Source organism: Callithrix jacchus, chromosome 6 (assembly GCF_049354715.1).
Source record: "Callithrix jacchus isolate 240 chromosome 6, calJac240_pri, whole genome shotgun sequence".
Classification (NCBI taxonomy): domain Eukaryota; kingdom Metazoa; phylum Chordata; class Mammalia; order Primates; family Cebidae; genus Callithrix; species Callithrix jacchus.
Genome location: NC_133507.1, coordinates 131,623,692 through 131,648,050, shown reverse-complemented (window position 1 = coordinate 131,648,050; position 24,359 = coordinate 131,623,692). Strand labels below are relative to the sequence as shown.

The window sequence follows — 24,359 nt, the reverse complement described above, 5'->3', positions numbered from 1 at the left end:
AAGCGTTATAAATAAACTTTGTATCACAGATAGAGAAGCTAGTGGCAGTTATAAAAACATACTCTACATGAATATGTCATAAATCTCTCATGTACTCCTTCTCAAAGCCTAACAACGTGCTTAAGGCAGTTGTGCCAGAAGAAATGGGGTTAAGTCCTGGTAGCTCTGATACTTCATGAGAAGCCATGAGATCTTGGGTAAGCCTCTTAACTTCTCTTAGCCTCCAGTTTTCTTCATTGGCAAACTCCCAATAAGAACAATAATGGTAATACTAATATCTGCTTCCCAAGTTGTTAGAATAAAATAAAAGAATGCATGAGAAAGTGCTTTGTGAAGTGAAAAGTACAACACACTTCTAAAGCATGTTGTATTTTAAGAACAGAGGCAATTTAGTTCTAATGGTAAGGGCATCTATCTGTGCATTCAGAAAATCTGGGTTTCCTTACCCTTTGAGGCGTATGAATTTAGATATGTCCTTTCAATTCTCTGACTAAAGTCTGCTCATCTATAGAATGGTTTATCAATAAGATAATGCATATGATCTAGTTCTATAACAAATGCTAGTTATTGCAATCATTATCTTTTGTCAATACTTTTCTTTAGCCTACTAGGTGCTCAAATCTCCACTCTTTCTACTTTTTTTACTTTTCTTCAAAATGTACTCTACCCTGCCTCAATTTCTAAACACTAGGCTCATTCTTTAGGTCACTGCAGAATTCTATCTTTATCTCTACTGAAAACGCTTTCCTGTAACGCTCACTAATCCTCAGATCCAATGGTATTTTCATAGCACTTGTTTCAGTTTTTATTTATTTATTTATTTTTTGAGATGGAGTTTCGCTGTTGTTACCCAGGCTGGAGTGCAATGGCACAATCTCTGCTCACCGCAACCTCCACCTCCTGGTTCAAGCAATTCTCCTGTGTCAGTCTCCCGTGTAGCTGGGACTACAGGCACACAACACCATGCCCAGCTAATTTTTGTATTTTTGGTTGAGATGGGGTTTCACCTTGTTGACCAGGATGGTCTCCATCTCTTGACCTCGTGATCCACCCGCCTTGGCCTCCCAAAGTGCTGGGATTATAGGCGTTAGCCACCGTGCCTGGCCTGTTTCAGTTTTTAATACCTTCACAATAATCTCCTTGAAGAACTATTTTCCTTTGCTTCCACAGTTTGAGATTATTTGAGTTATCTACCTTTCTGATCACTTCTTCTGGCTGGGCTTCTTCCTCTGGTCCTCTAGGGGTGGAAAAGACCATTGGCTTAGTGGTCATTTATCATCTCTTTCTTCTTTATTGATCCTCTCTACTGATCAACTTTATTGAAATAATGAGAGTTGTGTCCATCTACTCTCATTATTTCAGCTGCCATTTTTATCAACTTGTTCCCCAAGTTTACCTTTGGCTTTCCTCTTTAGCTTCAGTGTCATGTCACCAACCATATATTACCAACTTTCTTTCATCTTAAAATCACTATTCTTTTTCAAAACTTTTAAAAAATTTACTTTACAAATATGTACATACTATTTGTACACATGGGGTACATGTAGCATTTTCTTACATGCATAGAATGTAATGATCAAGTCAAGGTATTTAAAATATCCACCCCCTCAAGTATTTATTATTTCTGTGTTGGAAACATTTCAAGTCCTCTCTCCTAGCTATTTTGAAATATACAATACCTTGTTGTTAACTATAGTCACAGTAACATGCTTTTGAACACTAGGACTTCTATCTAACTATATGTTTGTACTCATTAACCAACTTCTCTTCATCCTTCCTCTACAACAAAACACTATTTTTAAAACCAAACTATTCCACATGTTGCTGCAGTATCAAACTTAGTAACAATTCAAACTCTGTATACAACATTGCTCTTTGGCTCAGAAGCCACGACTGTTTTTTCACAATTCAGTGGAAGGTCCACAGTCATAAGCCTGTCATGCAAAGTCTATTACAAGCTGAGTCCCACTCACCTTTCTAATATTATAGCCCTGTGACCCCTCTACAAAAGCCATGCTAGTCTTCACTCTCCTCAGGCTTTTTGAAAAACCCAGTGCACTTCCACATTCACCCAGTTTTGCACCCACCGTGTTACCTGTTTCTCTCACTTCTAGGTGTTCTTTAAAGCCCAGTCTACCTGTCTGTATTTTCGATGGAAGTTTCCATAACTACCCCACATTTGGGGAGTGTGCCATTCCCTGAACTTCCATAGCTCTCTCTGAGAAGCAAAAACCTAAATTTTAATGTGAACAAAGATATTTTACCAAGGTATTCATTACAATATGGCATAAAAGAGCAAAAGGTGGATTTCACCTAAATTTACATCAATAGATCTTGGCTAAATAAATTATGATATGTCCATTCATTCAGTGGACTATTTTGTAGCCACTAAAAAGAGAGAGGTAAAACTCAAAAGAGAGAGGTAAAACTATAAACTGATATTTAAAAACAGTCTCTCAGATATAAATGAAAAAATGCAAAGTAGATTGATAGCATGTCCCATTTGTGTGAAAAAGAAAACATACAATATATAACTTACACACACACGTGTGTGTGTGTGTGTGTGTGTGTGTGTGTAGTTACCCTAGAAGGATTCCTGAGAAACTTAAAAAGTGGCCTCTGGGGAAGGAAATGGTGGGGTGAGGGGGGAAGGGGGGGTCATAGGAAAAAGGCAATATTTTTAACTTCATACAATATCATATTACTTGAATTTTTATCATGTGCATTTTGCAATTGAAATAACCACGCGGTGGCTCAAGCCTGTAATCCCATCACATTGGGAGGCCTAGGCGGGTGGATCACAAGATCAAGAGATCGAGACCATCCTGGTCAACATGGTGAAACCCCGTGTCTACTAAAAATACAAAAAATTAGCTGGGCACGGTGGCGTGTGCCTGTATTCCCAGCTACTCAGGAGGCTGAGGCAGGAGAATTGCCTGAACCCAGGAGGCGGAGGTTGCGGTCAGCCAAGATCGCGCCATTGCACTCCAGCCTGGGTAACAAGAGCAAAACTCCGTCTCAAAAAAAAAAAAAAAAAAAAACCACAGACAAATAAAGCGTTCTGCACAAAAAGTGGAAAAAAATCAAGAATATACATTTTGCCTCTACCAGTAACTAGCTATGTGGCCTTGGACAGATTACTTAAATTTTAACAAATTTGCTTTGATATTATCATTTGGACACAGAACATTACACACATAAGGTTTAATAAAGTTAATTATGGTGGTTCATGTTAAACCGAGGAGATGACCCAAAAAAGAATTCGTCTCTTGTGAAATATAGTGAAAGTGCAGGTTTGGGGAAAATCATTCTCTGTAATTTGGTAACACCCTGAGAGAGACATATGCTTTGGTGCAGACCATATGGTAAAATTGGAAGGGAGCATATAAAACCTGGGTCTACCTTCCTATAGCACACAGCTCTAGAGTCTACAGTTATAGCAATTGCCATTAACTTGACCTAGGAGCAAAAACAGAATGAAAGCACCTCTCTCTTACTCAAACACTTGGATCAGTAATGGCAGTGGCAGTTGGCACAGGGTTCCAGGTAGTCTTTCTTTCTATTACCTGCTGCCCCTGCCATGTGCTCATCCATGCTGAGCAGGAGCTCCCAGGCAGCTGGCTGGATGTCTCCGTACATCTCCTCTGTCAGAATTGGTGCTGCCTTGATTAACAGAGATAAGGGAGCAGGCGACAAGCTCATCACCTGGGAAAAGATGGAAATCATGTTTTAAAATCTTTTAAGACAGTGAATACTGCATTTCTCTTGAAATGTAAGAGCCACTTCCCCTCTCTCTGCTTGCCTTAAGTGATCTTAAAATACTTTCTAAAATGGGAGCATATTTAGTTGACATGTCATAGGATAAACTTTATACCTTATTAATTGAAGCATAATTTAAAAAATACACTAATTTTATGATGTTTTCACCACGAAATTGCTTGCAACCACCAAGGAGTAAATTATAGATTAAGTACAACTCTATGAGAAAAGAAAGACCCCAGGAAATACATATTTGTGTTAAAAGTCTTGATGCATTTTTAAAGGATCTATTTTCCTTCCTAATAGTGGATTTCCATTGAAGACTATAAGGAGCCTGTAACTGATGAAAAAGCCCATTTAGAAAGTTAACTGAGCCAGTGTGAACATGTATGGCACTTCCTTTGAAATACATAATATATTGTGGTTATTGCTCCAGATTAGCTCACAAAATCCTATTTAATCCATTATTTCTCATAATTTAGGTGACAGATGTAGGTTCTAGACAAGTCATCCTCATTTCAAATTCCAGAAAAATATAAACAATATTTTTTGGGGGATTATTATGGTTTAGAGCTTATGCTGTAAGAGTAATATAACAATGTGTCAAGCACTGGATAAGTAGGTACATGCACCATTTTGTTTGATCCATGCAACTATCCCTTGGGACAGGTCTAGTGTTAAGTCTCCATCTTATGAATGAGGTGACCAAGACCAAGAGAAATTAAGTAACTTTCCCAAGGTCCTAGAGCCAGAGCAGCAGACATGGGAAATGAATCCAGACTGTCTCATTCCAAAACCCATAAGCGTTGCCATTACACACATGGGGGAAGTTAGCTCCCCTGCAGTGAGGACAGTGGGGAGAGCTGTGGTTTGAACCAAAGTTCCCAAGCCTTATTTGTGGAAGCTGGCTATCTAGCAAGAAGGGTTTTCTTTTCCTTGCATACTTGATGGCACTCTCGCTCACCAACTGAAGGAGCTTTATGCCAACACTGTGCCAAATGGCATTGTATGTCCCAAACATTAGTAAATAAGTTGTCTGGAGTCCCCCTCCCTGTTAAAGCTCTGTGAATCCTTCTGATCCGGCTGCCAATACCTGAAGTCTGATGTACTTCAGCATTCCAGAATCTTTTTTGCCCTCCAGATTGGCATCTGAAACTCTCTTCTTTAGAGAAGGTGTCCTCAGGCATGACTTATCTGAGCACTGAAAAAAACAGGGATATGTAATGAAGAGTGATGTGCTTTCTAAAAACCCGACAGCGCTATATGTCCCCCAGTTCTCCAGGCAACCATCTTCTAGTGGAAGGGATAAAGGTCTTTTTGTGGGTCCACATTTTCTAAAATTTATAAAAACAGATAATTTTGTAATAAAAAAAATTAGCTTAGAGATATTTAGTAATGAGCTCCTCTTTGGCCTTTGAAGAAACTGGCACTGGGAGAGGTGGAGGGACTTGGTTGAGTTGCAAAGCTAGTTATTAGCAGAAAAATGAAAGGACAGGATCTCTCCACTTCCATTTCAGGGTTAATTAAATTTCATCAAGCAGTTAAAACACACAAATCTTTTAAAATATCAAGTCAAATAAAATTCACTCTATCCAATAGTCCCTTCGTAGGGTTGGATGCTGCAAGTTGAACGACTTGGTCATAAAGGAGAGAAGACATTTCATAGAGAAGCATTAGAAAGTTAAAGGTCAAATACAGGACTCGTCAAGGAAGTATGAGTTTATAGTATCCATTATCAAGGACTGAGTTGTACAGGTAAAGTGATTTCTTTTCAAAAACCATACTCTTCTATAAGAGGCAGTAGCTCTTCTTAAAAATAGTCTCCTCAACTAGGTGATTTATCTACATAAGCAAGGATAATACCACTTCTTCCTCTAACCCCTTAAATGCCAAGGGATGGACTGAACAGTGCAGCTGGGAGAAGGATTGAACCTAACGAAGGCAGGCTTGTCTATCCGGAGTCCTGATTCTTCCTATTTTTGCACTCCAGGCTGTGAAAAGAGGGAATCATTCTCCTCACACAGAATAAATACTCATTTGTTTTTCCAGTGCCATGTCAATGAAACACTTTCTCACTCTAGTCAAGGGGGAAAAAACTGAACTTCTTAAGAATTTTTGAACAGAGCTTCATAGTGTTACAAATAAATATATTTTAAAAGAAAAGGCAATTCTAGAAGTGCATGCATGGATGTTCCAAGAAAGTCTTTCAAAACTGTGACAAAAAGACTCAAGAAAATGCATCTATTATATGACAAGTATAGAACCAACTTTTAAAATGAACCTACTTGAAAACAAGTGAATTAGGGCTCTTGCTGTGCTTTCTAAAGAAAAAAATCATGGAGGTGCATACATGGGGACACATATTATTTGGGGAGATAACTATTGTGTTGCTTTTCCCCCCATGACTGTGAAAGCAATATACAGCATAAATAGTATGCCCATTTTATATAATTTGAAAACAGTTCTAAAATCATATATAGCAATAGCTTGTCACATAAATGTAGGGGTGTATCTGACCCTTGCAAAAGGGTCAAGATACTAAAAACTGGCATCTTTCTTTTTTATTCTTTATATTTATAAAATAATGAATATATACTGGAGCATATCTGGAAAACAAATAAAAACTCTGAAGAAAACAAAAATTTCAGTAATTCCTGATATGGTTTAGCTGTGTCCCCACCCAAATCTCATTCATTCCCATACTCCCCATGTGTCTTGGGAGAAACTCGGTGGGAAGTGATTGGGTCATGGGGGCAGTTTCCTCCATGCTGTTCTCGTGATAATGAGTGCATCTCATGAGAGCTGATGATTTTATAAGCTTCTGGCATCCCCCCCCCCACCAACTTACACTCATTCTCTCTCCTGCCACCCTGTGAAGAGCTGCCTTCCACCATGATTGTAAGTTTTCTGAGGCCTTCCCAGCTGTGAGGAACTGTGAGTCAATTAAGCCTCTTTCCTTTATAAATTACCCAGTCTAGGGTATTTCTTCATAGCAGCATGAGAACAGACTACTACAATTCCCAACCCAATGATAGCCATTATTAGGTTCTTTTCAACCTTTCCCCCACATGCATCTTAGCACGACTGTGATAATGTTATGTGTGGCAATTTTAAATGATCCATTTCACCATGATTTTATAATGAGCATTTTCCCATTACAATTATTTTAAAATATAATTCTTAAATTTTGCAAATATTTCACTACTTTCTCTTTTTGTTGGACATTTTGTCTCTGGGGATTCTTTCAAACACCTCTTGATTAAATTATAGAAATTTTAACCAGGCAAGATAGAGGAAAATACTCAGCACACCCCACCCCCCAAAAAAGAAGAAGAACATTTATATTTTTCCCTGAAACCCTGTTTGTGTTTCTGCCTACCAGGAACAGAAAGTATAAGTCAAGCTCCTCATATATTTAATATCCTACCACGTTGCTCTAGGAAGCATGGTGTGATCTGGTAGCCTCATGATACTTAGGGTGCTTGTTTTAGTGGAAAAGGAAGGAAGTTGGAAGGGTTTTCACATCAAGATGATAAGCTAGTAACTCTTTTTGAATGACTTGATAGGAAGATAGAGATCACAGAGATGGGTATATGTGTGATGGGCACTTGGGTGCACTCTGTAAAGGTCCTAAAGTCCCTCTACTGGTGTGACTCCTAACTCAGACTGTTGCAACGAGTAGGAGACAAGTTCCAAAGGCATCTGCTAGTGGTCCTTTGAAGAGTTAGAGATTTCACTGGACTACAAGATGCACATAGTGGTCAAAATTACGTATCAAGCAGTGACTTGTAGAGAACCTCAAGATTAGCAACCCAAGGCAAAGGGACAGAATAGTGATAAATTCTGGAAACATTAGCGATAAATTCTGTCCTTTGGTCTTGGATTGCTATTCTTGAGTTTCTCTACAGGTCCCTGCTTGATGTGTAATTTCAACCACTATGTGCATCTTGCAGTCAAGGGAAATCTCTTAACTCTTCAAAGGACCACTAGTAGATGCCTCTATTAGTAACAAATAGAGATTAGTGATAAATTCTGTCCTTTGGTATTGATAAATCAGTTATAAATTCCTCTACACAGTCATTGTTGAGGTGGTTCCACCAAAAAGAGCTGTGTTCAATGGGAGGCAGTTATGCAGCCTCATGCTCTGCCAGGGATACTTGGGAATCCTTGCTATGAGATAGTGTAGAACTTAGACCAATGTCATTTTTACCTTTGTATATGTCTTAGAAAAATCCATCCTAGTTGACTCCATGACTCCTCTCCTCATCCTGACCACTTTTGATTACATAGGCAATGCAAAACCAGTTTTTTGATTGGCTAAGGATGTACCACTTGTGGTGCTTGGGCCAAAAGAGGAGTGAGATGGCCTCCTCAAATTCCTGTCTTAGGGAATTAAGAGAAACAGAGTCTGGATTGTTTCATGATGGTTGCTGTGTGGAAAAATAATGATGCCATCCCAAAATTTTCAGTCTATGTACAAGATGAATACAGCAACAGGAACTGGCCAGGGGATAGAATGTTTGTGCAGATGGAGATGATGCAGAAAGAAGCAGAGATGAAAGACTATGTTCATCCTGAAATGAACAGCAGCTTTGGTTCTCATTCCCTTGAGGCTGAGCCGTTTCTTTTACTGTCCCTAGTTTTCTGAGATTCTACCATATTCTTTGAAGAACATCCCTAATTGTTTAAACAAGTTCAATCTTTTCTTCCTTACAACAAAAAATTATTGACTAGAGAGGAATAATAATGGTTTTAAATAAATTTTTGTTTATTCATTGAATAATTCAAGAATATTTTTTGAAGTAAACATATGCCAGGAACTGAACTAATTCCTGGAGCAGGTGCATGCCCTCCTAGAAAAGTGTAGGAAAGGCAGATGACAAACAAGTAAACAAAGGAAAAGTCAAGATAAATAGAAAAGGAAATGAATGCATGAAGGAGGACTCAGTGTGGAAATAATAAAGTATTTATAAATTTCTTTTTCTTTAAATCTAAAAGAATTGTAACACTAAAACAAGGTGTTAAAACTTGGGAATGTTGAAGAAAGCTTACTGGGTTCTCTGAGAAGGGATTTCCTCATGCTTATGGGAAGAAGGTTATGTCAACAGAAATGCAGTATTTCCCAAAAGGTAACCTAGACTCTTTGTGCCTCATACACGTTTGACACATGAATTATGTATGTTACAGTGGACAGTCATCAGAGTCCTTGAAATTAAGATCCACAGCCTGGTCTTGGCTTTACAATAATGTCCATAGGTAGCTTTAGGGAAAATGTTGGTTCTGCAGGAAGTCAGCTGACCTCTTGACATTTGCACTGGAACTTGCTTTATGGAATTTGCCTACACTGTATCTTTTCTTTTTGGGGGCATGTATCACAATTTGTTCCCCTCTCCTTTTTGGTTGAAAGAGGAAAAATTTAATCTGCTCCTTTTTAAAATTAGCAAGCATTAATTAAACATTTACTCTATTTATAACATTGCTTTGAACAAAGTACAGACATAGAGGCAAAATCTCAGAATTCTTTGGTAAAGGTGATATATACATGTAGAATGACAGTTTATTTTTTAAAAACCCTCAAGTTTGGAAGTACACTAAAATAGACTAACAGATTGTACAGTGAGTCCCTGAGCATTGAAATGTAGATTAGCAGATTGATCAGAATTAGATGGGTTACAAAATGTACTAGCTGCCACAAATATACTCTGCCATAAAAAAACAATTAAAAAGAAAACAGGAATGAAATACCAATTGCTCATAAGACATGCTTCTAATCAGAATATGGCTTTTACTCTTGCTTTATTGCCTACTCTGTTTTCATTTTTCATCTGGAAATGTGGGCATTATTCATTTATCTGACAGATTCACAACAGGCAAATGAAAGGTATCATGAGAGAAAGAAAAGGGCTTGTGGAGGAGGCTAGCATTTTGGAAATAAAATGTGTATTATAGAGGAGTCAATTCATCCTTTAGCTCTCTACCTGAATGACTAATTTCAATGTGTTAAAAGTTAGAAGTCACTTATTCATGCTTTCCCTTTCCTTTTCAGAAATGTAAGCAGTAGCAGAAGCGGGTAGGCCTTTTCTACTGTTTCAGGCCAGTGGCCTCTTGAGGCAGAGTGGAGGGCACTCATGAAGCATCCTAGGACTATAGCTCTACTCACCCACTCAATGACTGCTCTACTATTATATAAGTGAGTACTCTGTTAGGTTATCACGCAGAATACAAAATGTGAAAGATTTACTCGGTTCTCAAAAAGTTTACAGCTAAGTGGCAGAATATGCCACTGCTCGAAGTATAAATGAAAGCCTTCCCATGGTTCCACGTGGTCTGGTCTCAAGCTGCCTGTGCAGCATCATCATGCACCACAGTCCTCTGTACTCCAGCTATGGCCCTTCATATTCACCTCTTCTCTCTGGTTGGAAAATTCTGTATCCAATTAACATCTATGCATCCTTTAGTTGAAGCTCACCTGTCACTTTATTGGGAAGGCTGTCTTTTATTTCCCCCTACAAGACCAAAGCCTCATTTATAAGCTCTCTCAGCACAATGTAGCTCTCCTTCATTGTACTTATTGCTCTTGCAATTTTACATTAATTTGGGAGGTGTATTTGATCAATGTCCGTCTTAGACTAGATTATGTGTACTATATGAGGGTACAAACGGTATTACTATTTTTTTCCCATTATTGTACCTAGTGAAAAGTATGGGCTCAATATGGTCTGCAGGTTCTTTAAAAGTCTGTTGAATTGATGAATGGCTGGGTGGTTGGCTGGCTGAGAAAACATGAGTTAAATACCATTATAATTTAGTTGAAGGAGGAAGCAAGGAAAATAACATTTAGTGTTTATCTGCAGTATGCCCTGTGCTTAACACTTGAGGAATCAAAGAAGGTTTAATGGAGGAGATGGCATTTGAGTTGGATCTTTTTTTTTTTTTTTTGAGACGGAGTTTCGCTCGTTACCCAGGCAGGAGTGCAATGGCGCAATCTCGGCTCACTGCAACCTCCGCCTCCTGGGGTCAGGCAATTCTCCTGCCTCAGCCTCCTGAGTAGCTGGAATTACAGGCATGTGCCACCATGCCCAGCTAATTTTTTGTATTTTTAGTAGAGACGGGGATTCACCACTTTGACCAGGATGGTCTCGATCTCTTGACCTCGTGATCCACCCGCTTCGGCCTCCCAAAGTGCTGGGATTACAGGTGTGAGCCACCGCGCCCGGCCTTGAGTTGGATCTTAAGGAATGTTTGGGTTGGGCTATGTTAGATTAGAGATGAAGGTAAAGTTCCAGCAAAAATACAGCAGTAAGAAATTCTGAAGTGTGTATGAAGAACAGTGATCAATAATTTAGACTCATGTATTTTTGAAACTTTCAACATATATGGTTTTAACCTAAAACTAATTTTTTATAGGAAAAAAGAATTTACATAAATAAAAATAAATTTTCTTTAAATGCAGTGTCATTTATGTTTGAAAGGTATCTATGATGTATCTATGATATATACATGTATACACACACTAACATATTTACTTGTTTTTCTTTTTATGTCATTATTTAGCAGTTTATTTGTATCCCACATTGGTCTATTCTCTACCTTCATTTCCCTCAAAATTTGTATCCTTTGAATAACATGAAATGCAAAAGAGTCTAGTTTAAAAAGCCCTTACTCTGATGTTCCATATTTCTAAGGTTAAAGTCTAGCTGAATACATTATAGATACGAACTGCGGATAATCCCAACTTTCTGAGCCTCCACAGGTGAAAAACCTGTAAAATAGGGAGAAAAATAACACTTCCAATGATTTTTAAGAATACAAAAGCACTTGTTAATTAAATGTACCTATCTTATAACCTCACACATACCTTTAGAAAAAATACTAAAAGATCATACCCCATAGAGTGAACTTGCACACTTATGAGATATATCAGATATGTAATTTTTAAAGAATATTTTTGGTATTATTAAAAATTTCTTCAGTGAACATGTATTGCTTTCATAAGAAAAAAGTTGAGGAGACTGACTCAAGATGGCGTGGTGAGAACAACCCAGGATTGAAGCTCTCGGTGAACGCATGGAGGGTGAGTCAGGGCCGCATTTCCAAATGGATCTTTGCTGCCCACAGAACGGGGAAATTCCCAGGTATAAAAGAGACGCGGGGAGACAGTGCAGTGGTTTTGGCTGGTGCAGCCAGCAGCCACTGCAGCCGGCAGCCGGCGCTGCAGTGCAGCGGCACTCCACAGCGCTCCGCACAAAGTGCATGGGTCCAGGTGCCCTGTTGAAAAGGCAATCTGAGACTTGAGAGGGCAGATTGGCATATCCATCTGATTGAATGGGACTTGGACAGTGAGCCAGGCCAGGAGATTCCAGGAAAACGGCGTTTGGGCCAGCACAGTGGGACAAACAAAATGGCGATTCCAAACACTCTGGGTGGAGAGCTTCACTGTGGGCACAGCTGAACCCAGGATGGTGCAGCTCGGTGGGGGAGGGGCGTCCGCCATTACCGAGACAATCCACCCCTACTGACGTACACTAACATTGCTGACGCAGCTTGACATTGCAGAGGCAACCCGCCACAACAGAGAGACTCCGCCGCAGGGCGTAGCCTGTGGCAGCTGGGCGGAGCCTGCAGCAACAGGGCAGACCTCACACCAGCAGGGCAGAGCCTCGGCAGGCAAATAGTGACTGGACTGCCTCCTAGCTGGGCAGGACAGCACAACAGACACTCATAAACAAAGCCCCAACCCCTGAGACAGAGCATCTGAGGAAAAAAAGGGTTTTTTTAGGAGTTCTGCTGCAGCAGAATTAAATGTAGCAGCCTAACAGCCCTGAATGAACAACAGAGCTCACAGCTCAGCACTTGAGCTCCTATTAAGTACAGACAGTCTCCTCAAGCAGCTCCCTGATCCCTCTATATCCAGAAGACTGACATTTGGCAGGCATCATTCTGGGACAAAGATAGCAGTAAAAGAAACTGGTAGCATCCCTCACTGTTCCGTAGCTGCTATAGGTGCACCCCAGACAAGCAGGGCCTGGAATGGACCTCAGCAGTCATACAGTGGAGGGGTTAGACTGGTAGAAGGAAAACCAAGTAACAGAAATGCTTCATCATCAACAATCTGGGCATCCACTCAGAGACCCAATCGAAAAGTCAGCAACTACTCAGACGACAGGTGGATAAATCCACAAAGATGGGAAGAAACCAGCAAATAAAGGAGGAAACCACCCGAAACCAGAACACCTCGCCTCCTACAAAGGACCAAAACTCCTCACCAGCAAGGGAACAAAGCTGGATGGAGAACGACTGTGATGAAATGACGGAATGAGACTTCAGAAGGTGGATAATGAGAAACTTTTGTGAGCTAAAAGAACATGTTTTAAATCAATGCAAAGAGACCAAGAACCTTGAAAAAAGATTCGAGGAAATGATAACAAGAATGGACAACTTAGAGAGGAATATGAATGAATTGAAGGAGCTAAAAAACACAATACAAGAACTTCGCGAAGCATGCACAAGTTTCAACAGCCAAATTGACCAAGCAGAAGAAAGAATATCAGAAGTCGAAGATCAAATCAATGAAATAAAACGAGAAACCAAGATTAGAGAAAAAAGTGCAAAAAGGAATGAACAAAGTCTCCAAGAAATGTGGGACTATGTGAAGAGACCTAACCTACGTTTGATAGGCATACCAGAATGTGACGAAGAGAATGAATCCAAGCTGGAAAATACTCTTCGGGATATTATCCAGGAAAATTTCCACAACCTAGCAAGGCAGGCCAATATTCAAGTCCAGGAAATACAGAGAATACCACAAAGATATTCCACAAGAAGAGCAACCCCAAGGCACATAATCATCAGATTCACCAGGGTTGAAATGAAGGAGAAAATGCTAAGGGCAGCCAGAGAGAAAGGTCGGGTCACCCACAAAGGGAAGCCCATCAGACTCACAGCAGGTCTCTCCACAGAAACTCTACCAGCCAAAAGAGAGTGGGGGCCAATATTCAACATCCTTAAAGAAAAGAACTTTCAACCCAGAATTTCATATCCAGCCAAACTGAGCTTCAGAAGTGAAGGAAAAATAAAATCCTTTGTGAACAAGCAAGTACTCAGAGATTTTGTCACCACCAGGCCTGCTTTTCAAGAGCTCCTAAAAGAGGCACTACACATAGAAAGGAACAACCAGTACCAGCCATTCCAAAATCACACTAAATGCTAAAGAGCATCAACATAATGAACAATCTACATCAACTAATGGGCAAAACAGCCAGCTAGCATCAAAATGGCAGTATCAAATTCACACATAACAATATTAACCCTAAATGTAAATGGACTAAATGCACCAGTCAAAAGACACAGATTGGCAAATTGGATAAAAAACCAAAACCCATCAGTGTGCTGTATCCAGGAAACCCATCTCACATGCAAGGACACACAAAGGCTCAAAATAAAGGGATGGAGGAAGATTTACCAAGCAAATGGAGAGCAAAAAAAAAGCAGGAGTTGCAATTCTCATCTCTGATAAAATAGACTTTAAAGCAACAAAGATCAAAAGAGACAAAGAAGGACATTACATAATGGTAAAAGGATCGATACAACAAGAAGAGCTAACGATCCTAAACATATACAGACCCAATACAGGAGCACCCAGATACATGAGGCAAGTTCTTAATGACTTACAAAGAGACTTAGACTCCCACACAATAATAGTGGGAGACTATCAATATTAGACATATCAACCAGACAAAAAATTAACAAGGATATCCAGGGCTTGAACTCAGACCTGTAACAATCAAACCTGATAGACATCTACAGAACTCTCCACCCCAAATCCACAGAATATACATTCTTCTCAGCACCACATCACACCTACTCTAAAATTGACCACATAATTGGAAGTAAAGCACTCCTCAGCAAATGCAAAACAACTGAAATCATAACAAACAGTCTCTCAGACCATAGTGCAATCAAGTTAGAACTCAGAATTCAGAAACCAACCCAGAACCGCACAGCTTCATGGAAACTGAACAACCGGCTCTTGAATGTTGACTGGATAAACAATGAAATAAAGGCAGAAATGAAGTTCTTCAAAACCAATGAGAACGAAGACACAACATGCCAGAATCTCTGGGACACATTTAAAGTAGTCTCTACAGGAAAATATATAGCAATAAGTGCCCATATGAGGAGAATGGAGAGATCCAAAATTGACACCCTATCGTCAAAATTGAAAGAGCTAGAGGAGCAAGATCAAAAAAACTCAAAACCTAGCAGAAGACAAGAAATAACTAAGATCAGAGCAGAACTGAAGGAGATAGAGACACAAAAAACCCTTCAAAAAATCAATAAATCCAAGAGCTGGTTTTTTGAAAAGATCAACAAAATAGACCACTAGCCAGATTGATTAAAAAGAAAAGAAGAACAACCAAATAGATGCAATAAAAAACGATAAAGGGGAAATCACCACAGATTCCACAGAAATTCAAACCATCTTCAGAAAATATTACAAACAACTCTATGCACATAAACTAGTAAACCTGGAAGAAATGGATAAATTCCTGGACTCCTGTGTCCTCCCAAGCCTAAACCAGGAGGAAGCTGAAACTATGAATAGACCAATAACAAGGTCAGAAGTCGAGGCAGCAATTAAGAGCCTACCACACAAAAAAAGCCCAGGTCCAGATGGGTTCACAGCCGAATTCTACCAGACACACAAAGAGGAGCTGGTACCATTCCTTCTGAAACTATTCCAAACAATCCAAAAAGAGGGAATCCTTCCCAGATCATTTTATGAGACCAACATCACCCTGATACCAAAACCCGGCAGACCCAACAAGAAAAGAAAACTTCAGGCCAATATCCATGATGAACATAGATGCAAAAATCTTCAATAAAATACTGGCAAGCTGATTGCAACAGCAAATCAAAAAACTTATCCATCATGATAAAGTAGGATTCATCCCGGGGATGCAAGGCTGGTTCAACATATGCAAGTCTATGAACGTAATTCACCACATAAACAGAACCAAAAACAAAAACCACATGATTATCTCAATTGACGCAGAGAAGGCATTCGACAAAATTCAACAGCCCTTTATGCTAAAAACCCTCAATAAACTCGGTATTTACAGAACGTATCTCAAAGTAATAAAAGCTATTTATGACAAACCAACAGCCAATATCATACTTAATGGGCAAAAACTGGAAGCATTCCCTTTGAAATCCAGCACTAGACAAGAATGCCCTCTTTCACCACTCCTATTCAATATAGTACTGGAAGTTCTAGCCAAAGCAATCAGGCAAGAAAAAGAAATAAAGGGTATTCAAATAGGAAAGATGGAAGCCAAATTTTCTCTATTTGCAGACGACATGATAGTATACCTAGAAGACCCCATCGCCTCAGCCCAAAAACTCCTGAAACTGATAAGCAACTTCAGCAAAGTCTCAGGATATAAAATCAATGTGCAAAAATCACAAGCATTCCTCTATACCAGTAACAGACTTAAAGAAAGCCAAATCAAGAACAAACTGCCATTCACAATTGCTACAAAAAGAATAAAATACCTAGGAATACAACTCACAAGGAATGTAAGGGACCTCTTCAAGGAAAACTACAAACCACTGCTCAACGAAATAAGAGAGGACACAAACAGATGGAGAAACATTCCATGTTCTTGGTTAGGAAGAATTAATATCGTGAAAATGACTATACTGCCCAAAGTAATTTACAGAATCAATGCTATCCCCCATCAAGCTACCATTGCCTTTCTTCACAGAACTGGAAAAAACCACCATGAACTTCAAATGGAACCAAAAGAGAGCCTGCATAGCCAAGTCAATTTTAAGCAAAAAGAACACAGCAGGGGGCATCACACTACCGGATTTCAAACTATACTACAAGGCTACAGTAATCAAAACAGCATGGTACTGGTACCAAAACAGAGATATAGACCAATGGAACAAGACAGAGGCATCGGAGGCAACACAACATATCTACAACCATACAATCTTTGATAAACCTGACAAAAACAAGCAAGGGGGAAAGGATTCCCTGTTTAATAAATGGTGTTGGGAAAACTGGTTAGCCATGTGCAGAAAGCAGAAACAGGACCCCTTCCTGACACCTTACATTAAAATTAACTCCAGATGGATTAAAGACTTAAACATAAGACCTGGCACCATAAAAACCCTAGAAGGAAATCTAGGCAAAACCATCCAGGACATAGGAGTAGGCAAGGACTTCATGAACAAAACACCAAAAGCATTGGCAACAAAAGCCAAAATAGACAAATGGGACCTAATCAAACTCCACAGCTTCTGCATGGCAAAAGAAACAGTCACTAGAGTGAATCGGCAACCAACAGAATGGGAAAAAAGTTTTGCAGTTTACCCATCTGACAAAGGGCTGATATCTAGAATTTACAAAGAACTCAAACAGATTTACAGTAAAAAACAAACAAGCCCATTCAAAAATGGGCAAAGGATATGAACAGACACTTTACAAAAGAAGACATATATGAGGCCAACAATCATATGAAAAAATGCTCATCATCACTGGTCATCAGAGAGATGCAAATCAAAACCACATTGAGATACCATCTCATGCCAGTTAGGATGGCGATCATTAAAAAATCTGGAGACAACAGATGCTGGAGAGGATGTGGAGAAAAAGGAACACTTCTACACTGTTGGTGGGAGTGTAAATTAGTTCAACCATTGTGGAAGACAGTGTGGCGATTCCTCAAGGCCTTAGAAATAGAAATTCCATTTGACCCAGCAATCCCATTACTGGGTATATATCCAAAAGACTATAAATCGTTCTACTATAAGGACACATGTACACGAATGTTCATTGCAGCACTGTTTACAATAGCAAGGACCTGGAATCAACCCAAATGCCCATTGATAATAGACTGGATTGGAAAAATGTGGCAAATATACACCATGGAATATTATGCAGCAATCAGAAATGATGAGTTTGTGTCGTTTGTAGGGACATGGATGAATCTGGAGAACATCATCCTCAGCAAACTGACACAAGAACAGAAAATGAAACACCGCATATTCTCACTCATAGGTGGGTGATGAAAAATGAGAACACATGGACACAGAAAGGGGAGTACTAAACACTGGGGTCTATTGGGGGGAAAAGGGGAGGGCCATTGGGAGGGGGAGCTGGGGAGGGATAGCCTGGGGAGAAATGCCAATTGTGGGTGAAGGGGAGAAGAAAAGCAAAGCACACTGCCATGTGTGTACCTACGCAACTGTCTTGCATGCTCTGCTCATGTACCCCAAAACCTAAAAACCCAATAAAAAATTTAAATAAAAAAAAAAAAAAAGAAATAGAAATTCCATTTGACCCAGCAATCCCATTATGGGGTACATATCCAAAGGACTATAAATCGTTCTACTATAAGGACACATGCACACGAATGTTCATTGCAGCACTGTTTACAATAGCAAAGACCTGGAACCAACCCAAATGCCCATTGATGATAGACTGGATTTGGAAAATGTGGCACATAAACACCATGGAATATTATGCAGCAATCAGAAATGATGAGTTAGTGTTGTTTGTAGGGACATGGATGAATCTGAAGAACATCATTCTCAGCAAACTGACACAAGAACAGAAAATGAAATACCGCATATTCTCGTGCATAGGCGGGTGATGAAAAATGAGAACACATGGACACAGGAAGGGGAGTACTAAACACTGCGGTCTATTGGGGGGAAAAGGGGAGGGCCAGCGGGGGGTGGGGGAGGTGGGGAAAGATAGCCTGGGGAGAAATGCCAAATGTGGGTGAAGGGGAGAAAGGAAGCAAAACACACTGCCTTGTGTGTACCTATGCAACTGTCTTGCATGTTCTGCACATGTCCCCCAAAACCTAAAATGCAATAAAAAATTAAAAAAAAAAAAAGAAAAAAGTTGTGATTAGCCTGGCATGGTGGCTCACGCCTGTAATCCCAGCACTTTTGGAGGCCGAGGCTGGTGGATCACGAGGTCAAGAGATCAAGGCCATCCTGGCCAACATAGTAAAACCCTGTCTCTACTAAAAATATAAAAAATTAGCTGGGTGTGGTGGCGTGCATCTGTAGTCCCAGCTGCTTGGGAAGCTGAGGCAGGAGAATTGCTTCAACCTGGGAAGCGGAGGTTGCAGTGAGCGGAGATTGCGCCACTGCACTCCAGCCTGGCGCCTGGTGACAGAACGAGATTCTGTCTCAAAAAAGTTGTAATTAAAAAAATTCCTTTGTGAGCACTAAGGTATCACAAATTGCTACACAACTCAACTGTGCACTTTCGTTGTTTTATTGCTCATATTCTCTCATTGTTTGATGTATATATTATTGATTATCCCCTCCCTAGCTCAAACCTGGTTTGCAAATTCCTTAGAAAGATTCTCTGCTTCTAGTTTTTTTTTTTCTTAACAGAATATCTGGCCCAATATTGTGTCAACAGTGGGCACATAATAAATGTCTGTTGAAATGAAAAGGTGTTACATAAAAATCTCTTTGCAAAACCGCTTGGGAAAAGCAGCTGCAGGGCAGCCACATTTAGTCAGGCATCTTGGCTGTGATGCCTGTTCAGGGGCAGGTGGAAAATTCAGGGCTTCTCTGGCAGGAGCACAGCAGCCTTGGTCACTGCTTCATCATCTGCCAGCTCAGCTGCTCAGGGTAGTTTTCAGAAAAGGACAGCTGAATACTTGAAAAATGTAATAGTTTCTTGAAGGAATTTCCTTTAGTCTGATTTGATCTTGATTACTCTTTTACTTGGCTGTGAACAGTGGGGTCATTTATGCATCTTTTTTATTACATAGTTGTATTAGTTTCCTGTTGCTGCTGTAACAAGTGACCACAACCTTCATAGTTCAAAATGACACAAATTTATCATCTTACAGTTCTGGAGGTGAGAAGTCTAAAAAAATTGGCAGGGCTGTGGTTGCTTCTGGAAGCTCTTGGAGATAATTCATTTCCTTGTCTTTTCTAACTTCTAGAGGCTGCCAGCATTCCTTGGCTCATGGCCCCACCTCATTCTGATGTCTGCTTTTCTCCCGACATTTTCTGCTTTTCTCCCGACATTTTCTTCTCTGCCTTTGACCCTCCTGACTCATTTTTTCACTTATAAGGACCATTATGATGACACTGAGCACAACTGGATAATTTAGAACACACTCCCCATTGCAAAATTTCTAATCACATCTGCAAAATCTCTTCTGCCATGTGAAGATATTCACATTTCCAGAGATTAATATGTAAATAATGTTTGTAGGGGAGGCATTATTCTGCTAACCACAATAACTTACTTATCATTATCCCTATGCATTCATATTTATTTACAGACTAAGACAAGAACCAAGGAAAGATTTCATGTTTACTCATGGACAAGAAGACAAAACGTTTGTCTTTCTTGCACACCTCTTCTGCTTTTGTTTAGATGCACACAGACCTGATTGTAACAATTGTGTTCACCTGAAAATTTTTATTTCCAGAGAAAAAATTGTTAGACATCATGTTCCCTAGTACTGGCATATTATCCAGTGGTCGTTTACTTACTTCTTTCTGTTTCTTGCCCCGGAGAGCCACGTTGCTGATGTTGCTGCTTTCCCGCAGGGAGTCCACACTGTCTCCGTAGAGCAGTTTGATGGCTCTGACCAGTCGGGCACAAGAGCGGCTGTGATGCAGGTAGCAGTGGGGATGGCAGTAGTCAACGTGAGTGCAGATGAAACTCTGCTGATTGCACAGCAAGATCATGACCTGGAATACAAACATTCCTGAGATTAAGCCAGGCAACCAGGGTACAGATCAACTGAACATATCTGTAGGGTGGAAGATGAGAAGTCAGAATGTCAGCTTCCTTGAATGTGTCTCGAAATTGCAGTGATCCAATAATTCCCAAAGGAGAACAAAGGGTTCGTTATCCAGTTGGTCTTTTGTTCTCCCTCCAGTCATACTTGATAGAAGGATGTCTTTGAAACCTTAAAAGATTAACAGGTCTTCAAAAACTTAAAACAATTATTGTGGAGTGTATGGTTTCCAAATATTCTCAAATGGAGATTCTGAACTTAAAACTATTTTTTTTTTCTAGCTCTCATGTTGGGGAAGGAACCAGATGGAAGGGCATAGACTTCTGTCCCAGAGGATCTGACTGGTCTTTGACAGCTGTGGGATACCTTTAATGCCAGGCCACCCATGTGAGGCTTGAAAACATTTCTACTTCTTCCCCTCTGGCCAAGAAATTTCAACTAGAACTTCAACCCTAATGTATAGTCTCATTGCCACTCTCTGGAAAGTGGTATTTTTCCTCTGGCTTTTAGGACATTCTAACTCTTCTCTTGTAGCTAAATCCAAATCAAATCCTCATACCTCCTAGAACTCTCCCATTAAAATTACAGAAGGAAATTCAGTTGATTTAAAGGATATGGTTATTTTAAGATAAGGAATAAAAGACCTTGCATTTGGAACTTAAAGGAGTTTTCTTAAAAGGCAATAACATACGCAGAGCCACAAGCTCAGTCAAATGTGTGTAGAGTCTTCTGAATGCTTTCATCCTTCATGAAACTATAAGAGTTCCTACCTTGACAACTAACCTGTGAGGGACTCTCACACATATTGAACACAGAGCACAAAACAAGATGATGTGGGCAAGACCAATATGTTGATTGTAGCCTTGTTACAGATCCTGAAGCAGAGGACCTAGTTAAACTGTGCCAGAATTCCTGACCCATAAAAACTATAAGATAATGAATGTGTATCAGCCACTAAGTTTGTGATAATTTGTATGCAGCACTAGAAAATTAATACATTCCCCCCTAACCATGATAAAGTACTTAGAGCTACTGTTGAAGAATCAGTAAGCAAAATACTACACACACATGCACAGACACACACACACACACACGCACACACACACACACACCATGAGTCAGCTCTCCACATCCATGGGTTCTGTATCCATAGGTTCAACCAACTGCAGATCAAAAATATTTCAAAATATCCCCCCAAAATTGTATTTTTACTAAATATGTACAGCCATTTTGGGAGCAGTCATTATCAATATAGTATAATAACTACTTATATGGCATTTACATTGTATTAGGTATTATAAGTAATCTGGAGATGACCTGGAGTATGTGGGAGGATGTGCATAGGTTATATGCAAATACTATACCATTTCATATCAGGGGCTTGCTCATCTGTGTATCCTGGTATTCATGGGAGGCTCTGGAACCAATCCCCATGGATACCAAGGGATGACTACACACACACACACGCGTGCACACACACACACGTGTAGATAGGCATACCTTGGAGATATTGTGAGTTCAGTGCTAGACCACCACAATAAAGCAAATGTTGCACTCAAGTGGGTCATACAAATTTTTCTATTTCCCAGTGCATATAAAAGTCTAGTTTATACCACACTGTAGTTTATTAAGTGTGCAATAGCATCATGTCTAAAAAACCAATGTATATACCTTAATTAAAAATGCTTTATTGCTAAAACATGCTAACAATCATGAGTCTTTGGCAAGTTATAATTTTTTTGTCTGTGGAGGGTCTTGATGTTGATGGCTACTGACTGATGAGAGAGAGAGAAGTGGTTGCTGAACATTGGGATGGCTGTGGAAGACAAGAAAGAAATTCGGCCCATTAATTGACTGTTCTTTTCATGAAAGCTTTTTCTCTAGCATGTGACACTGATAGCATTTTACTCACAGTAGAACTTCTTTCAAAATTGCAATCAACCCTCTAAAACCCTGCTGCTGTTTTATCAACTTAGTTTATGTAATATTCTAAATTCTCTGTTGTCATCGCAATAATGTTCATAACACCTTCACCAGGAGTAGATTCCATCTCAAGAAATCACTTTCTTTGCTCATCCATAAGAGGCATTTCCTCATCCACTCAAGTTTTATTATGAGAGTGCAGCAATTTAGTAACATCTTTAGGCTCCACTTCTAATTCTAGTCCTCTTGCTAGTTCCACTTTATTTGCAGTTACTTCCTTCACTGAAGTCTTGAATTCCTCAGTCATCCATTAGGGTAGGCATCAACTACACTCAAACTCCTGTTAATGTTGATATTTGATCTCCTCTTGTGAATCACAAACGCTCTAAATGACATCTAGAAGCTTTCAATTTACTTTGCCAAGATCCATCACAGGAATCACTATCATTATCTGTGGCAGCTATATCCTTGCAAAATGTACTTCTTAAATCATAAGACTTGAAAGTCAAAATTACTCCTTGATCTATGGGCTGCAGAAAGGATGCTGCACTAGCAGGCAAGAAAACAACACTAATCTTCTTCCACATTTCCTTCAGAACTCATGAGTTACCTGCTACATTGTCAAAAAGCAGTAATCTTGGGAGGCCGAGGCAGGTGGATCACACAATCAAGAGATCGAGACCATCCTGGTCAACATGGTGAAACCCCGTCTCTACTAAAAATACAAAAAATTATCTGGGCACGGTGGCGCATGCCTGTAATCCCAGCTACTGAGGAGGCTGAGGCAGGAGAATTGCCTGAACCCAGGAGGCGGAGGTTGTGGTGAGCCAAGATCGCGCCATTGCACTCCAGACTGGGTAACAAGAGCGAAACTCTGTCTCAAAAAAAAAAAAAAAAAAAGGCAGTAATCTTTTGAAAGAAATCTGTTTTTTTCCTGAACAGTAGGTCTCAACAGTGGACTTAACCTACTCAGGAAATCATGCTGTGAAACAGATGGGCTGTCATCCAGGCTTTGTTTTTCCATTTATAGAGCGCAGGAAGAGTAAATTTAGCATAACTCTTAAAGGCTCTAGAATTCAGAATGGCAAATGAACACTGACTGAAACTTCGAGCTGCCAGATGCATTAACCCATAACAAGAGAATCAGCCTGTTCTTTTAAGCTTTGATGCCAGGTATTGACTTCTCTCTAGCTATGAAAGTCCCAGATGGCATCTTCTTCTAACAAAAGGCTCTTCAACGTTAAAAATCTGTTTTATAGTGTAGCCACCTTCATCAATGATCTTGGCTAGATCTTCTGGATAACTTGCTGCAACTTCTACATCATCTTGCACTTTTATGTTATGGAGATGGCTTCTTTCTTTCAACCTCATGAAGCAACCTCTGCTAATTTCAGACTTTTCTTCTGCAGCTTCTTTACTTTTCTCAGCCCTCACAGAACTGAAAAGAGTTAAGGCCTTTCTCTGAATTGGGCTTTGGTTTAAGAGAATGCTGTGGTTAGTTTGATCTTCCATTCAGATTATGAAAATTTCTTCATATCAGCAAAGACACTGTTTCACTTTCTTGTTCGTGTGTTCACTGGAGTAGCACTTTTGATTTTCTTCAATAACTTTTCCTTTGAAATCACAACTTGGCTCTTTGGTACAAGAGGCCTAACTTACTTTTTCTCCCTTGCTCCTTCCCTCCTTCCCTTCCTCCCTCCCTCTCCCCTTCTTCCCTCTCCTCTCCTCCCCTCCCTTTCTTTCTTTTCTCTTTCTTTCTTTCTTTCTCTTTCTCTCTCTTTTCTTTCTTTCTTTCTTTCTTTCTTTCTTTCTTTCTTTCTTTCTTTCTTTCTTTCTTTTTCTTTCTTTTTCTTTCCTTTTTTCTTTATTTCTTGTTCTTTC

The 24,359-nt window shown here is 39.7% G+C and overlaps 1 protein-coding gene across 44 annotated transcripts in view; it reads right to left on the bottom strand.

Moving 5' to 3' along the window:
• Window positions 1-24,359, bottom strand: part of UNC80 (unc-80 subunit of NALCN channel complex) — a 232,044-nt gene that overhangs the window by 85,191 nt on the left and 122,494 nt on the right. For all 44 annotated transcript variants that reach the window (XR_013519086.1, XM_035305573.3, XM_035305581.3 and 41 more), the window contains 3 exons: window positions 20,305-20,505; window positions 4,853-4,960; window positions 3,567-3,705 (listed from right to left, as the gene is read on the bottom strand). Coding sequence is in view for 43 of the 44 variants with exons in the window: in XM_035305573.3 (XP_035161464.2) it covers window positions 3,567-3,705; window positions 4,853-4,960; window positions 20,305-20,505 (448 nt within the window). In the remaining variant the exon portion in view is untranslated. The remainder of the gene's footprint in view (window positions 1-3,566; window positions 3,706-4,852; window positions 4,961-20,304; window positions 20,506-24,359) is intronic.